Below are 19,172 nucleotides of genomic sequence, written 5' to 3' on the forward strand. Positions count from 1 at the left end.
ATCTATATATGATGGTATATATAATTTATGCACAATTGATACAATTTAATGGAACTTAATAAAAGATATATTCAAACAATATATTTATTATAAAGACATGAAGTAGTATACTGGTGGAACATTCCTCTTGTGTTCAACACCAAAATTAATGTCCATCACATTGTTCCTCAAATTAATATAATAAATCAGGAGATTGTCTTGTTCATACCTTGTTTTGAGATATTTGAATATTCCTTAAATTGCTGTCATTCCACAGTTTTATACCACTATAGCTATATTGACTTTAGCACTATATAATATTGATTATAAATCTCAATATTTGGTAATATTTTCATATATTTAGTCTTTTATTGATAGTTTTTTTATAGGACCATATTTGAGATTGTTTAATTTTATTCGGCATTGTGTCGCCCAGTCTATTATTTGATCGTCTGAAGCTTCTAAGTTTTTATAAGTGTAAACTGCCGATTTATTAATTTTATATACCATATATAAAAAATATTGTATTGATTGATTGGAATATTTTCATAATATTATTTTCTATTTTTCTATTTTTACAAATATTTTTACAAAATTATTTATAAATATCATTTCATCTTGGTATTGGATTAGCTCGCAGTAATTTACCATTTGCAGCTTCCAAGTAAGCCATCATTGGGAATGTTGTCAAGAAGAATTGTTGAAATTTAGCCGCGTATTGAAGCTTATCATTTTTTTAGATATTCCTATTTGGCCATCACTTTGAAAACTTGGTCTACCCTGACGTCTGGTGGATTGGTCCTATTCCATCAGCCGTGTTCTTTAGACATTGTTCCTTCGAAATTACCAGTTATTCCGATTAATAACTTTTAGCTGAGCCAAAAATGGGTTAATTCTTGGATCGCCATAAAAGACAAAAATCATATGTTATCTGAAAGATGAGGAAGAGCCTAATGATGGACAATATTTTCAATAAAATACATTGTACCAAATTTTCCTGGATAAATATTCAAGGTTGCAAAGGCAAAAATATTGTCGAAAGAAAGCGATATTGCTCAAAACTTATTTGCATACATTATGAAAATAGAAGTGCTCCTCAGCTCATAGTTCAGCCTAATAGCCTTATCCTTTTTGAAATTATTGAATATAGTTGTTCTTTAAATGCTTAATATAACAACATTTCCTGTAATCAAAAATGAATTTGATTTTTTTGAGCCATTTCGGTGATATAACGTTCATTGTATCTTACAGATACTGCTGTTTATGAAGTGTCTAAACCAATACTAACATATTTCCCTATTTGTTTTCAAGTTTTCAACAACGTTAAATGACTTTCGGCACTTTCATTTGATTTATGCGCACATAAGTTTTTATTGATTCACAGTTAAGTGTTAATAATTGACTTATGAAGACATATGTTGCTTTCACTTGACAAAAAAATTACATAATAAAAAGTAAAACCAATTGATAGAAATACTTAAAAATTCCAGCTAGGTATACATTTTTGAAGATTTCTTCAACTTAAAATATTGATAGTATAATATTAGTTTGAAATAAAATTGTTAACTCTGTTAATGTTAGACTATGGTTAATTATTAATGTATTATTCAGTAAATGGTAATTGCGAGTGTAATATTCCGATCATACAATAAATATACAGACAAATTAAGCTGGTAACTAGTTCCATCTTTTTCTTCTTGTATCTAACGTCGACTAATGAATTCGACATATCCCCGAGAAACACGAAGAAGAAAAACAGTCCCATCGACGAGATGGTTTAAACATTTCTTCACCTCTGCGAAAATCTGCCCTGGTGCCTTTTTTTAATTCAGCCAAAGTCTGGCTTGCAATCGACCAAAAAGACCAAAAATCTTAAACAACAAAGCTTCAAGATATTGACCTTGCTCCTGCTAGGGTTAACGATTTTTCCTGGAAAGCGATCAATTCGTCGCGTCTTCCTTGTTAATCGGTACTGATTAGAAAGAGACGGCGCTATAATCCGGGTGGGCGAGGTGTCGAACTGAATTTTGAATTTCTTTATAGTGGAGCGGGTTTTAAACGATGTGCAATTATTTTGGATGTTATTTTTTACATTGTTTAAAATGTTCTAGTCACGTATTTAATGCAACTAAAATGATAAAGGTTACATAATGTTAATAAGCGATTTGGAAAGAGTTTTAATATATGTGTGTTTTCCTTTTTTAAGATTTGATATAACTGGATCGTTAGACATATTAATATTGCAGTTAATATTAATTTTATGATGTAATTTTTATTATTAATTTAACAGTTAATTATAATAAATGGTTTGATTAATTTATAGTGCGCCATAAATTGTTATAATAAGAATTAAAAACACATAAGCATAAGCAATGTTATATATTTTCTGTAAAGCTTTTTTTATTTTCCTTTTTTTGTATATTATCGGTAATTGGACAGCTGAATATTATTCTGATGTAAACGAGACTTTTATTATTGAACACAAAGCATGTCACCAGACCGATTTGTTCGAATATCCAGTATTAATCGCGCTATACAACACCTTCTTCCTGTAGAAATGACCAAAGGGATGTACCATGAGTGGTTGTTGTCCCATCTCGAAAGATTTTAGTGACGACTGAAAACCTGAAATCCACCTTTGGTGACTGTATACTCTGAATCTCAACCTTCTGATTACTTTCCGGTAGACTATGATAGTTTACAGCAATTTGGGGTCAAGGGGTCTTTGAGCACCTTCAATCTACCTTTGGTGACCTTACAGCTTCAGCTGTCATAATTTTTCCAGAAATCCACTTAGCTACATTAATAAATCCTTTTCTTGGTAATCTGTTTTTTTTTACAAATAAGTTTTAATTGTTATAAGTTTTACATTAACCATAAACTAATTAAGCGCTCTGTTATAAATCCAACTTTGCTTATTTGTTATTTGAAGTTAAGGGTTTCTTGGAAGGTCAAAAAAGAACCAAGTCTTGGTCAAAACGATAATAGGATTTTCTTAGAGATGTTCGACTAATATAGACTAATAATTATAATAGACTTTCTCTAGAGATAATAATTTTTTGTAATCGTAATTACCCTTACACTGTTTAGCATATTGGCTAGTTTAGTTTTTTCTTTTGGTCATTTCTTAGTCAGTAAGTTTAACACCGAAAACCGTTGTTGCATTCACATTAAGCAAAGGATTCATACACTAGAAAACCCAATGCGTTAACTTGGCTACTATCGATGTCAACATAAACATCTTCTAATCGATCCAACAGAAAATAAAATTGTTGGGTTTTAATTTTTTATGTCTATTTTAATTAATTTAGCAGGAAAAGTTGTATCAGTATCTTGTAACAATATGTTTTAGTTTCAGAAACTACAATTCAGAAACTACAATAAATACGGTCATTTTAAATCAAGTTCCTTGATTTAAAATGACCGTATTTATTGGAGACCACTTTTGTTTAAATTAACTTCGATTTGAATTTACTTTGTTCTTCAATTAAATTTGTTCATAATATTTAGCTTTTGTTGGATTGATAAATTTAAATCGCTCTTACAAATTACCAAATCTTCAACAGTTTAATAAAAAGGCATATTGTTTTATGCAGTTACTATACATAAAATAAGTATTTTATCTTTAAAAGTTCTTTACTGTTTGAACATTTTCTGTAGTGCCCACAAACCTGTGTTCTTTCCCCCACTCCTTAGAATCAAAACCGCTCGACTATCGGCTGTCGTCTAAATTCTGACTATCTTATTCGCATTTTAGCCGTGTATAGGCATAGCGGGGCTATCGCGCTGGTCGCTCTCACTCAGTCGCACAGAGCTCGTTCACGATGTCGCTTTTGGCGCGTACCAACGTTCAGCAATCGCAAAAGCCGCAGTATAAGGACTACGTTACGTTTTTGGAAAGTTACCGAAACGGCAAGAAGGATGATCAGAACAGCGTCGTATCCACCGATAGCGGCCTTAACTCGTCGTTATCGCATTCATCGAGCAATTCGTCGATTAGTGACTGTGTCCAAAGGAACGGTTTCAAAGAACCGGCCAAACCGACCGTTAAGACCGAGATGTATATTGAGATCAAATCCCCTGCTGCGAGTCCGAAGTACACGAAAGTATTTGAAGTGCAAAACGTAAATTGTCCTTCGGAGGCGTCGGTTTCAGTTAGCAACACTGCGAAAATATTCGAAAACAATGGCGATTCCCTGAAGGCGAAGCATAGCTTTTCTAAGAAGACGACTATCGGGGAAATATCGAAGAAATTTGAAGATAACGGATCCAGCGGCATCAATGTGGCGAAATTACCCCCGAAAAGATCGACTAGCATCGGTGGACAGGTATCGAAAGTTTTTGAATTAAACAAACAAACAGACAATGTTACTGGGACCTTACAGAAACCGAGAAATTTCAACGCTGTTCCCAAACCTTTTAAAAGTTCCACACTGCCCAGAAACAGTTCCATCAATCCTAATCATCATTTCCCCGCAATTTCACGTCCCTCACTGCCATCACCAAAACCTCAAGTAATTTCCACCCCGTACTTTTCCTCATCATCTTCATCCCCCGAGCCACCCAGATGTTCATCAGAAAGTACGGATTCTGCCCTATCTTCTTTATCGATTTCACCGTCACCTCCTCAATCAATCAGCCCACCTCCAACAGCTACCATGCTGCCACCTCCGCCTCCTCCATTACCACCGCCAAATTTCGCCCCTAAATCAGTTTCAAATTGTCACGCCAAACCGATGTCTGTACAAAAAGTTCTTGACACAAGACTTCCAACTCAAAAGAAACCAGTGCAGAGTAATGGCCCTGATGGATTGGTCACGCCAAATGGAACGTTAGACAGAAATGATCCAAGAGTAAAAAAGGCTGTGTATGGAGCTTTGAGGAACATGTATGGAGCTTTCCACGATCAAGCCAATGATTATTTGGCAACGTTGCCGAAGAATAGAGTCCGGAAGAACAACGGTCTCGACAGCATCATCAATAGTATAGCGTAAGTACATATTTTTAGACATGACTTTTATTTATTATTACCTTGGTGGATCGGAAGATATTGGTTTAGAACAAAAATACAATAAAACTGATAAGATACTTTTATCTCTATACTTATTGCTATATACAAAATTTATTTCATGTATATTTTGATAGTAATAACAATTTTTAATGTCTATAATGATTTTATATATAAATATTAAAAATGCAGATTTTACACCTTACATTTCAAACAAAATAACATTGTTTACTGCATGATTAATTTTGATGAATAATAATGCTAATTAGTTGTTCAACCATATTATTTACAAATAAATGAATAATACAACTATAAGAGCAGCATTGATATCTATATTTTTGTAATAGATCCTGTGTTTTCCCAATTTTCCAATAAATTAATGAAAATAGTAATTGAATGCTTTCAAATTATTTATCAATACTACGCTATAATGTTTTGCTTTCTTTTGTATGCTACCATAAATATTATCAAAAATTCTATATCTTATTTACTAAGGGAAAACATACATATAAACATATGATATAAAAAATATCATTCGACATTTTGTAAACAATTTATCCAGCAGTAATTTAAACAAATATTTAACTCGCTATATTTGAAATTATAATCTCTTTTTTTTTCGTATTAAAAATATATTGAATTAGTTTAAATTGGGCTCATCGTATATATTGTTTTTAACAGTGTTTAAAATGTTTATCAAACGGATTAGAAAGTACATTTAGTAAAAATAACAATAAATTATCTAGCCACTGGCTCAATTGCACGAACTAAAGGTTATTGCATTTTATGTGTACGTGAAAACAGTTTTTATATTTTGTTTCAAGATATAAATTATTAGTGTAGTATACTTTAATCAGGCAAGTTCAGATTTCACTTTTGCTTGGTTCTGTACATGATGACACAGTAATAAGTGTATCTGAAAACAGCTGGTAATGAGTTTTGTTTTATCTTTGCCTATCTTGTTGGTTATTAGTCAGTTAGCCAACAAAAAAAAACATGTAGCCGAGTGTATACATAACCTAATGAATCACCAAACTAAAAAAGAGGCGTTTTAATTTTTTCTTAAATCAAGGACTTTATCCACTATATTATGTTGTAAAGAAGTATTATTCCTGGAACATAAATAAATGTATTATTATATGGAAATTATATAACAGTAGAAAAACAATCATTATATGATGAAAAAAATGTAATATAAATTGTTTTGGAATTGCCTGGTTAACAACAATAAAAGAATGAAAGAATATTTCATTACAATATATAAAATTAAAAAGCTAATATTTTTGTTGCATGATTGTGTGATTTTTATCTTAGATTTTTGTATTATATTAAAATTGAATACATTTCAATTTTAAAATGTTTTTAAACGTTTTACCAACTTTTAATTCAAATGGCTATTATTTCTGTTTTAGAATTATACAATAACATATGTTTATATGTAAACTTGTATAAATAATTTACGAAAAGGATCTTATTTTTAAAAATGTATTCTACATTTACTTTTTGGATACAAAAATGCACCGTTTAGATGTCAAAAAGTATGTCGGTTTAATCAATAGTATTAAATCAATATTATACGATCAATAACATTCAAAAATATATCAGTTTTTTATAAGTCATCTTACGATCTTACAAATCAGGTCATGTACATTGCTGATTATTTTAGAGGTTCTTTAAGTATATATTTTAGGATAAAAACTTTAAAAAATCTAATTTATCATAATTCTGTTACATATAAGGCAATCCTCTTACTACTGTTAAATATTAATAGTATTGATATTGACTTGATACGCACAATTATCAGAAAAACTATCTTTATAGATAGTAAATGTTAAGCTTATAAAATAAATTGTTTAGGAAGTTTTTTGTTTTAATATAATACAGGAATTTATTCAACACATTTGAGATAAAAGGAAAATCATTATAAAACTAATTTTTTTAAATTTCAGAATAAAATGTTACTTTTATGGATAGGAATATTTTTACAAATATTTATCTGACAAAAATGTGCTATTAAAATTAAATTATATTTGTTATACATTATAAAACATTTAAAATTAATTTTAAAAGTAAACTGTTTCGGAGTTTTTTGACAGCAGTCAAAACTAGGATTTAAGTCAATTTAAGATATTAATGAAACTCACATGGGTAGTATTTTTAGTAGGCATTCTCGATTAATATCCACGTTCTTGTAAAATACATTTTTCGCCACGGCAATGTTTTTTGTGTGCGAATATTTTTATCTTCCTACATTAATGCCAACAGTGTTATTTATTTGATACGGGGTAACGACATCTGTATACAAAAATAAAACTCTTAGTTCTATGCCAACAATGTTGTTTGCATATTCAACTTGATTAATTTGATAATACGATATCTCCTTTTATGGACTACGGTCTTTAATATAGCTGAGGTTTCACGATTGGAAAATGTGAACATGATTTTAAAGAAGACTATCTTACAGCACTATCTTTACAACAAGTAAATATTCTTGGATTGTATCTGTGTTACGACGAAAACCTTATAATTTTTGTGATATTGGCATTACGTGCTATTCTACTAACCACCCAGTACTCTTGACCTCAAGAACCCCGCTTCCTTTCTTGAAGGCTGTTGGTGTATTTTTAACCATTTAACCTTCAGTAGTGTATCTTAGAGATCGATTTAAATTTAACTTTTTGCAATTTTTCTTATAGTTCTTGCGTGGTATGGTTTAAAGTTCTTCATTTGACGAAATATTATATTTGTTTCATTTTGTGGCTCCAGATCAAATTAAAGTTTATAAAGAATAAATAGTCTGTCGCTTTTAATTTTTTTTATTTATTGTGTTTTTGAAATTTTTGTTTTTGATGTTATGAGTAGTTATTTAAACTTTATTTTATAATATAAGTTAAAAATAGGTTTAAAAAAGGTAGGAATAAATGTTTTTTGTTTTTTTAGATTGATGTCTTTCTTCTAATTGAGTTTTTAAGGAATTCTACAGGAAGGTTTTTCTACTTCCACAATAGTCGGTGGTTTGAATTTCACGGCCTATAACCTGGCTAGGTAAGACCGGATGTTTTCTGAGACGGTCCCTAAGTTGGTTATTTGTCTGTTGGTAGACTTAGTGTCGAATGCCATAGTTCAGGTCCCTCGTTGGATTTTGATTTGTAATTTTCATAGTTACTATAATTAAATTGTTTATTGTGTTTAAATATTTAATGAATTTGAAAACAAGAAAAAATTATTGCTTTATTACTCTAACTTTATTGGAATGGTGATTTTGAAATCACGATAATGAATATTTCCTTTAAGCTAATTGCTCTTATTTGGTGCGTATTGCCTAAATATTTTATCAGTTTTTACTTCATAGTAATTTAGAATTTTGATAAAATATCGCTATTAGTTTAAATTCTATTAGAACTGCTATCAAATTTGAAAAAATATTTTTTGGCTCGTAGCTATTCTCTAGTTCATCGAACTTTCAATATTTATGTTTACTATCATACTTTTCCTTGATATTTTGTATGTCATATATGTCTTTTTTAGTATATTTATTTAAGTTTCAAGCCATATATATTTGAATAGTATTTCTATAATTTTTTTCATTTGGGCGAAGAAAAAGGTTTTTAAGAAGTTATTATTATATTTAACCTTCTTAAAAATTTAGAAGGAGTGTTTTTATATATTAGAACTTATATTAGGTCAATAGATCATTATACACATTCCTACACTATGACTCAGTGTTTTCGTAATAGTAAACCCAAAAAGAGAGATTAATATGTGTGTTACACAACACCAGAAAAGATATGGGAAGCCGTATATATCTTAATATTGTAATTTCATATCGAAATTGGGGTTACGTTAAACGTTATGATATGGTGCTATGGCGAAACGGGAGTATCTTTTATGGTATATGATATGCGAGTACAGGTGAAATTCACAACCGCACAAAAATTATAGTTTTTGCACAAGAAGCAGTTATTTTAAAGTCATTTTCTTGGTTAACACAGATTTATACCAAGGGAATAGTGTAGGAACTGATAAACATATTATATGTTATATAAGTGCGTTAATATATAAAAACTGGAAAATATATGCACGTTTTTTTCTATTAAATGTGCGATCTGAACAATTTGGAGGGCTATTTTAAAATGCTTAGGCTTAGTGCATTTCATGGGTGGTCAATGTAAACTAAATAACAATTGTCTTGCAAGGGACTGTATATTTCTATAGTAATGCACAGCAAATCTTCCGATTATCACCCTTTATTCTGCAGATATTGCATTAACTCATCTGTGTAGTTCTACTACATTACTAATATTTTGCATGTTTCTTTTATAGATCGCAAGGTGGATTGGATAAATTAAATGGTAGAGTAAATCCGAAAGCTGAAGCGGAATAAACAGTTTTAGGAATACAGTAGATCTGTTATTGCTCTTCTGTCGCAAAATAAACTGAAAGTTTTATATATATTTATATATATATCCTGCATTCGGGAAGGATATGTATCGTATTGTGATGCATCTTGTTTGTAATCGAGATAGACGACATTTAGATTAAGAGTTAATGCTGAAATAAGAAATTCTTCTGTATTTGCTTATTATATGCTTTGTTAATAGCTATTAATTTTTATATTATTTTGTCGTAGTATTTAAGTTTTTGTTAGCCATGTACACGTTAATGTAATTTTGGGCTTTCCTTTATAGTAAGACTGTATATTTTCTTCTGTGCTATTATTTTTGACTAATAACGTTTAAAATAAAGCAATTGAAAACTAAGACATCGTTTCATTTTACATCCGTAGCTGCGAATCCGTTTTTCTAATGTTTCATATGTCGAAAAAATGCGATTTTAATAATAGAGGAATGTTGGGTGTAATGCACTGCTGTATCGCGCATGGTACCAAAAGAATGTTGATATGTTGCAATTTTATTTATGGTACACGGCCATAGTTTGTACCGGTTTGGTGGTATGCAATGTACCATTATATATTGGACAAAGAAATGGAGTTTATAGAGCAACGAATGAGGTTCTTTTGTTACCGTAGTGTGGGTACACGTATAATGCGGATGGTGTTCGGACGCTATATTGCCAGGAACATATTTGTTGGTCATTTTTGTCGTAAATAAACCAGCTTATAATAATTTCCTGTAATTATTAACGAGTCCTGTAAAACTAGCTATTAATGATATAACTAACAATAATAAAAACAATACATTTAAAAGACATTAATGCTGAAATACGATAAGATAAAGTGGTAATTTGTTTTAATGGTGTAATGTATAATGTAGAATAGTATGATATTAAGTTGAATAATATTTATATTATTTTTCATAACATCGTGACTCCTATTTCCATAAATATATCTGAAATATGCCGCATTTATTTTTATTTTCATAAAATATATACATATAATACACACATGTTTTGAATTACTCTGAAAAATTTGGCACATATTTTTGTGTTTAATAGAAATACTATTAATACATGATAAAACATTTTTAGCTAAGTTATTTAATATGTTTTATTTTATAGTGGAACTAGCTAGCTAGTGGAACATGATTCCCCATTATGTGTTGTTTAATGTATTGGTTCGAAGTTTGCACTTCGTATGTGATGGATGTAGTTTTTATGAGTTACTCAAATCAAATGAAAGCGTTATTGATTGATTCCAATTGTTGCATTGAAGGTTAATATGCGCGCAATAGTTCTATTATAAGTGTTAATAATGAATTATTTTTCCCCGGAGCTGTGATTGAACACATATTGGTTTTAAAAGATGTTATAGCTTTAAATTATGACTCGTATTTATAGATGTCATATATTCTGATTGAGCATTGTTGTAATTATTATGAAAATACTCGAAAATCGATTTTTAGATTACGTATGTATAATTTTAGATTCTTTTTCCGATTATAAATTAAATTTCTGTGAAGATTTATGAAAATTAAAACAGCAATACTTCCAATGTTTTATTATTTATATTGTTTTAATAAATTATTAATAATTAATAAAACATTTTCATTTTCATTATAATAACGAGCTTTTGAGATATTAAGTTTAAAATGTTCTTTCATCATATATGTTAACTTCAAACTTCTGGAAAAAGAAAAGAAAAAACATATTTCCCTAAACGACTTTATTTTCAGTATAATTTGTTCCAACCATTTTTCAATTATTGTGTTCTATTACTGCCACAGTGAATTTGAGGATTACTGGTGAAATACCCCCCCTGTGGCAGTTACTACTTCATCTGTTCAAAATTATTTTTAAGAAACACTTTTTTTGGAGGTATGAGTAGAGACCGAAGTAGACTACAGGTAAGCGAACAAGATATATTTTATATGATTGGCTAGATGAGCGCAGGGTAGCTTAAATAAAATGTATACAAAGTAGCATTTCAATTTAGTCTGTTTATATATACGTTTTTATTGTTTACATTTTGTTGAGAAGTACTAGGTGTACTGGAAAGTCATTGCTGTTTTTTTTTTTTGAAAATTGAAAAATGTATTTATTCAACGTATTGACCATTTGATTATATACATCTTGCCCATTTTTCAAGCAATTTAAGGATACCGTCCCAAAAAAACTGTCATCTCAGCAAAACCTTTCGTCGAGCCATTTTCTAACTTCTTCGAGTGTTCTTCGAAGTGCTGCTCTGCAAACTCGTGTCCAATTAATGGATGCGGAAAATATGATAGTCGGGTGGGGCAAGGTCTGAAGATTACGGCGGGTACGAAAATATGTTCCAAGTGTTTTTAACTTATGAAACTTTTGCTTTATGAAACGGCGCGTTATCGTACTCTAAAATCACTTTCACTCTTTCATCGTTTATACACCAGGCCACTCTAGCCCCATCAAACACAGGACATTGTCTTGGGATTTGTGATAATTTTTTGTGTTTAGTGTTTTTAAAATAAACCCACTTTTCATCATCCGTTACTATTCGAGTAGATTTTCCATTTGCCTGTCATTCAAGTGATGTAACACCTATCTTCTCATCTTTTGGATTTTCCCCATTGCTCGTAATCGGTCGCTGATCGTTTCATGGGCCACATTTAACACAGCACGTTTGATTTTTCAGGAGCACACCTCATGTTTTTAAGCTTAGAGCATGCTCATTGTAAGTTTCTACACGCAAACAATGATAGCGGCTTTTTTCTTTCGATTAAATAAGAAAAGTAATACGTGCCGCAAATGCACGATCTGAGGTACGAAACTTGACATTTTTAAAGAAATCTACTATGGTATTACTTTCGCAAAATTTGACATGGATAGCTTTGAGGTAGAATAAAATGACATTTATGTCAAATCATAACATTGCATACTTAAGCCTAGCGACATCTGCTTGAAAAATGGCTAATGACTTTCCGGTACATCTGGTAAATAGATTGTAACGGATTTTGCTTCTTTTTAAAAAACAATTCATCATAATAGAATAGCAATTATCAATATTTAGAATAACTTATGGATTTGAAAAACTTGAATCAAAATAAAATCACAAAGTTCTATGAATAGATCCTTATACTCAAATTTACTAATATAGCCTTTTTCTTCAGTAAATGACTTAAAATATTATAAATTTTACGAATCACTTATGATTCAGGACGGGACTGAATTAATATACCACTTATGGCCTTGAAACAAAAGGGAAACTTTATTTTGATCCCTGGTAATTTATACCCACTCGATACAAGTCACAGCGCCCTCTACTAACTTTTCTTCCTCCTTTCTATACTGGCTCTTGTATCGAGACAAGTCATATTTAACACTCCCCTTCAATTTAAATGTATTATATAACTTAACCTAATTAAGATTGTAAACAAAGATTACAAAAGTACATTTAAATTGCCAGAACAAAACTATTACATTGTACATACAAATTTGTTCAAACCTAGAACTATTCTATTTCCACATTTCGATAATTTTATCTTTAATTAATAATTTTATCAAATGAATCTACACAATTATGTGATAAACAAAGGTAACAGTCAGTTTTCTACTTAAAAACAATGCTCTCTTTGAACAAAAAAAAACTTTGAACTATATCATAGAAATAGTCGCCAAAACACTGTCCAATTTATTATCGATTATATAGTTTGTTCTTGGGCTGCCAAATATACACATGTATTTCTCTTCAAATGAATTTCTTTCATGCCTCTGGGTTGTTTTTATCAAATGGTACGATCCATTAAAACATCCTAGTTGGTTACCATACCAGTCTTCATAAGTTGCTCCTTCAAGTCCACTTCTGCCTTACATTAGTCCATGGCCTTCTGGTATCACTGAGGTATCATAACTAATTGGTCACCACTATCTCCATTTTCTGCTTCTAATATTGTAATCAGTTTTGTTTTCTCCAGTTTTCTAACTTTATTACCTTCACTTATTACTTTCAACTCAAATCATTAATTAACATTATTGTGCTTTATGTGCTTTCTTCTGTTCTTTATCTCTATACTCCAAATCAATTATTAATGGGTGTTCACTTTTGTTTTTTCTTTTCTCTTAACATTTTTCACAGTCCCCTTTGTTTTATTGTTATTTTCATCTAGACCATATTCATCAGAATCAAATCCTAATATGTTTGTTATTTCCATTACTATCAGATTCATTATTACTCCATTTCCAACTCGAAATCAGAATCTTTTTAATATAAGCCAGAACTGTCTAAGTGCTCTTGAATGCTTTTTTTCATCATCACTCAAATTCTTGATTTCTTCTTCCTGTTGCAAAACTATATGCATTGGTTTACTCACTTCTTATACGTTACTTCTATGCTCGCCTTATATTAGTCTTTCTATATATTTTCTAAACGGTATATCTTTAATTATTTGTTCACTATGATCAATATTGAAGTTGACTTCCATTGGCGCACCGAATTGATCTGTTTAGATGCGATCTTGTTACTAACAAAACTTATATCCTTTAACTTATTAACTGTAAATTATTTCTCCACTTTTGCTGGTGTTAATATTAATTTCAATTGGTGTAACAACCTCCTACGTAGAATTCCTCAAGCTGTCGTTAAATTATGTGTTTTTGATGAATTTGAATCCCTTCCATCGCTGCTTTTTCCATTCCATTAAATTGTTTAACTTCATAAGACTTTCAATTAAATCCACTATTTATTCTTACTGTCCTTTTAATAATAAGCCATCATAGAATATAAAGAGATGCACATTATCTCATTTCGTGTTCCAACCTTTAGGTGAATTTCTCAATCCATACAATGCTCAATTTAATTTATAGTTTCTTGTTTCCAAATTAAATCCTCCGATTTCCTAATATAAATATCTAGATCTATTTTTCCATTTATAATATGATCGAGCGTCAATTTGATTTTTCTTTAACTTTGGATCCAGTTGTGTTGAATTGATATTTATATCAAATTCTAATGCTTTCTAACTAAACGCTTGGTTCTTCATTGGGTTCAATAGCTTTTCATTCTAACTGTAATTCTGTTCGACCCCTTGTTACTAGTTTTCAATACTTCTCGGGTCTTTGCAACTTACACATGGTTGATTTTCTAAACTTTTCTCCATTACTAATTGCTACATTGATTACAATGTTTCTTTATCCTACCGATAATTATGTTGGACCCCATGTTACTCGTTTACTAGTGCTTAATTGATCCTTGAATATTATACACGTGATTGATTTTCTAAAGTCTTATTACTCCATTACTATTTACTACATTTATTATAATGTTTTCTTCCTTCTTACTGATAACCCAAAATCACATTTTTCTAGTTTTCTGGTGTTCCTTCTGATGATCATTGATCTTTGAATGCTCTAGTGCTCCGAAATTAATTTCCGTCCGTTGCATACAGCCATCTTGTTACTTCCACTTTCCTTCGTGTATATATAATTATATATATACTATACCGAACTAAAAACTTTACCTAATCTATATTCCCACTCTCCCATTCCCATTCTACACTCTCCGTCGTCACCCTATTACTTCTCTTTTACACCGAGAATTCTGGGCCCATAACCTTTTACGAATCACTTATGATTCGGGACGGGACGGAATTAACATACCACTTAAGGCCTTGGAATAAAAGAGAAACTTTATTTTGATCCCTGGTAATTTATACCCACTCGATACAAGTCACAGCGCCCTCTACTAACTTTTCTTCCTCCTTTCTATGAGACAAGTCATATATTTAACCATAAATAAAACCTTTTAACTGCATTTCGGTTTTTAACACATTCTACATTTTCTAAAAGTAACTTGTAAGTCTGGCTTCTTCTCTTATAACTGTATATTTTTTCATCTAGCAACATCTATGTACTTTACATATTTCAAACATATAGAATATTATCTGTAACAGTGTCAGTGCTCATTCCTTACATATTTTTATTAAATATTTGTGATTATACATCATATTTTGAATAACCACTTGGAACAATGACACTAATATTAGTATATACAAATTTAACACAGCCTTCCAAATAGTAAATAACGCAATTTGTTAATATTGTTAAACTCAATTTGCCTTCGATATAATTTTTTAATATTTTTCTGGATTTTAAAAAATGTTCACAACCATATATAACAATTTAATAAGTCTGTACAAACATAACCCTATTTTTCACAAATAATAAGTGATGTGAATTATTGAAATGCAAGAACGAATAACGAAGCAATTATATAGCATATTTTGTTTGCTTTTCGTTAGTCTAAAATTTCAAGTTGGTCAAGGTGGACATAAATCTATGGAAGAAGGTGGATATTAAAAAAAATTGTAATTTAATTAATCGCTTTAAGCCATATTTTTTGAGTTTTAAGTGGGATCATTATTTCGGTGAATACGTTTTTGTACGAATTTTTGCGTTCAATTAGTAAAGAAGTCATAACAAAAACACCGAAGTACTACATCTACTTGATAACAATGGACTAGTTTTCAAGAAACTCAAACCCTTTGAACTAATGCAGTTATTTATAAAAATTGAAACTATGTGGAATGCATCAGTCAAAGTACATCCGTCAAATGTTATTTAAGTTTAGGTATTTTATCTAGACTTTAAAAACAATATGAAGGAAAAACTACTAGATAGTTCTAGTTAATAACTAATTGTAATATGCGTGCAGAGTGGAGTGCAGAGTGCAACAAAATAGTTAAACAAGTGTCTGATGACGTCATAGCATTTCTGTTTCGTTGGTAACTAGATATTTTACTGTCCAAACAAATGTCGACAATTTTCACTTAATTATAGGATTTGATGTGATGCTTTATCATTTAGAATTTAACGTCGTCCGTTACAGCACGATATTTTCATTCGATTAATGCGAGTTGTATTTTAATCTGGCCGCGCCCGTACTGTTTACCGGCGCGGCATCGAAATGATTTATATCTCGCTGGAATTTTTTCGCCGTCTAATGATAGGTGTTTATATAGCTTTCTCTTTCTTGGCCATTGAAGAATGCGGAAATGCATTATATAAAATGCTAAAAATTCACTGTAACCTGGCATTTGGCCTTTACAAAATCATGTTATATGACGTATAAATCATCGCATGTAGTGCTTAGTGTTAGCTTGATATAAATAATATTTTATCGTGATGTTAAGTATTCTTGGGACATCGATAAAACAACTTTCATCCTTGTTCAGTCATATAAACATCAACATTTCATAAAAATTCAGTCTTTATTGTGATGGTGACACTGACGAAATGGTGATGCATTCGAAGATACAGTCAATACACAGAAAATTTAATAAGTTTCTCTGTGGTTACTGAATAACCTCAGTAAATTAGTTTTATGAATACTAATCCGTATTATAAACATTAGCATTATGTCATTTTTATTTCCGTTGGGTGCTGAGTATTAGTCATTTGCATTAGATTTTAACAAACATAATATTAATGGTACTCTATATCTACATACATATTTTATAACAAATCTTTTAATACGTTTTTATTATGCAAATGTGATTTTATTCTGATTGCTCTATTGCAGTTTTCTAATTTGGCATAAATATGTTAAAGTTTTGGATTATTATTATATTTATATTTGCATTTGTCATTTATTAAGTAATTTATTCTTAACGAGATCGAATTTAGAAATAAATTTTTTATTTATGCAATGAAATTAACTAGTATCGTATTAAATTCGCTGCTTCCATCGGAATAACTAAAAATGAAGTGGTGTAATGTCCGGGATATGACACCGAACGTCACCAATAATTACTTTGTACGATGTTCATATTTTCGACTGTATAGACAGGTTGTTACAGGTCATAGCATAAGGGTACTACTTTCGATAGTCATATTGTCCTATTAAATATACAAAATGTCTTTCATCATGAATATTTGATTTGAAGTTATCGTAGAATATTCATATTGCATTTCCAGTCACAATGCGACTTAATGTGGGATTAAAAAGGACTTAAACGGTTAAAGAAAGTGTAAAACACTTTTTTTAACCCTTTTCGTTAAGTGAAATATAGTTTCCAACTTATTTTTAGGCACTCAATTGTTTTTATTTGATGTTAAAGCTTTACAACTTTATGAGCAATTACAATAATGGACCAGGCCATTGTTGGTTATGATTAATCTTTTCCATTTATTACTATATAGCATAGTATTAAAGTTTAGTATTGTTTCAATTATTCAAATTGCTATAGTAGTTGGCTAATGCCAAATTAATATGCTCTAACATTATTTTTTGTGGTAAATTGTTTGGTTCTTTTAAACAATCACAGTGAACTATTATATATGGTTTTTTAATACACTACAAAAACCTACAATAACAAAAATGGACGAGTATATTGCTCGAGCATGAGGTAGAAAAGTACAAATCTACAGAGTTTGTATCTCCGGTCACAATCTCCAATCTTTCAAGTGAAATATCGTTTTTCAGTCCATTCGTTTCAATCATGCCCATATGAGTCAATCGTACTGAAGACCAATATTTCCTCCAATTTCCTCTTGCGTTTGCTTCGAGTCTTCAGCGAGTAGGGCCTCCGATTGTTTGGTTGTCGAGTCATACCTTTGACGTTAAAATCACCATCCTTGAAACGTCGGGGCCATTCTCTACTTAATTAATTAGTTGAAGTTTTGTCACCATACATTTCTGCAAGCATTCAGTGTATTTCAGCTGTGTTTCTGTTTTTTATGAAATTGAAAGATATATAAACGGACAAAAAAAAGATATTGAAAGATGTTATTAACTGAATATTATTTATTAAACTCATATTACGAGGGCAGTTTGATAAGTCAGCGAATCTCTTGTGCTTCAACCTCTCTCTATTAATAGACTAATTTTTTGGACAAGCTGCTTTTAGTTTGTGTCTGACAGCTATTAACACTATACTCTCCTCAGATTTCTATACTCTCCTCATTTTTTGCATCACAAAACACCAGAGACTATTGAACAATCAATAGAGCGACAGTATTTTGGGATGTACACGTTATCATTTATAATGATTATCTTGAAAAGGGCAAGACGATTACAGGCGAATATTATTCAGAGTAATTGAACATATTTTTTATTGACATGGCAAAAACTAGTACATCAGCGCACATATATGTAGTTATCATGGTAAAAATGCATAAATTGGACTACGATGGGGTAGCACACCTAGCATATTCTCCAGATTTAATCCCCTGCATCCATTTCCTGTTTCCAAATTTGAAGAAACAGCTGGTTAGTAAGAAACTTGCATCGAATGAAGAAGAAACCTGTTATACCAAGCGAATAATAAAATTGGAAAAATGGTTTAAATGTATTGAGTGTATTGTATTTTCGATATCGAGTACTAAAATTGCACATATTTTGCAACAGCACAGTTACACCCAGAACATTATATACACTCAATTCCCACTTTTGTGGTTTTTCTGTCTTTACATATGTTTGTATGCAACAACTAGATAGGCTTATAGCTTATAGCCCTTGTCTGTGTTGAACTTATTTTGGTGTTGTAAATCTACAAATATTGTCTATGTTTTCTCTTATAATGGCCTTGTTGAGTAGCTATAACCTCCACTCTATGACTAAAGCGAAGCTTGTGACCACTAGCCTACCAGTTTTTCCTATGTACACTTTCAGTGCACTTAAATATTTATTAAATATTGATGAAATACTTATTGTATTTAAAGAAATGGGAACTAGCGAAACTTTTTCGGTCTTATCTTCTTCTGTTTCAGTTTTTCACGTAGATGAACTTGGGATCTTATTGCTCATTTGGAGGATCTA

General features: G+C 30.6%; 1 protein-coding gene across 1 annotated transcript in view; it reads left to right on the forward strand.

The window, feature by feature from the left end:
- Positions 1–3,726: 3,726 nt before the first annotated feature.
- The window catches only part of LOC143198423 (uncharacterized), a 128,126-nt gene continuing 112,680 nt past the window's right edge, over positions 3,727–19,172 (forward strand). The window contains 1 exon segment of the mRNA XM_076407622.1: positions 3,727–4,969. Within this exon segment, the coding sequence (XP_076263737.1) occupies positions 3,804–4,969 (1,166 nt within the window). The 5' untranslated portion in view covers positions 3,727–3,803.

This window comes from Rhynchophorus ferrugineus, unplaced genomic scaffold, assembly GCF_030347505.1.
Source record: "Rhynchophorus ferrugineus isolate W39M unplaced genomic scaffold, kcgeb_rfMv2 rfM1, whole genome shotgun sequence".
Classification (NCBI taxonomy): Eukaryota; Metazoa; Arthropoda; class Insecta; order Coleoptera; family Curculionidae; genus Rhynchophorus; species Rhynchophorus ferrugineus.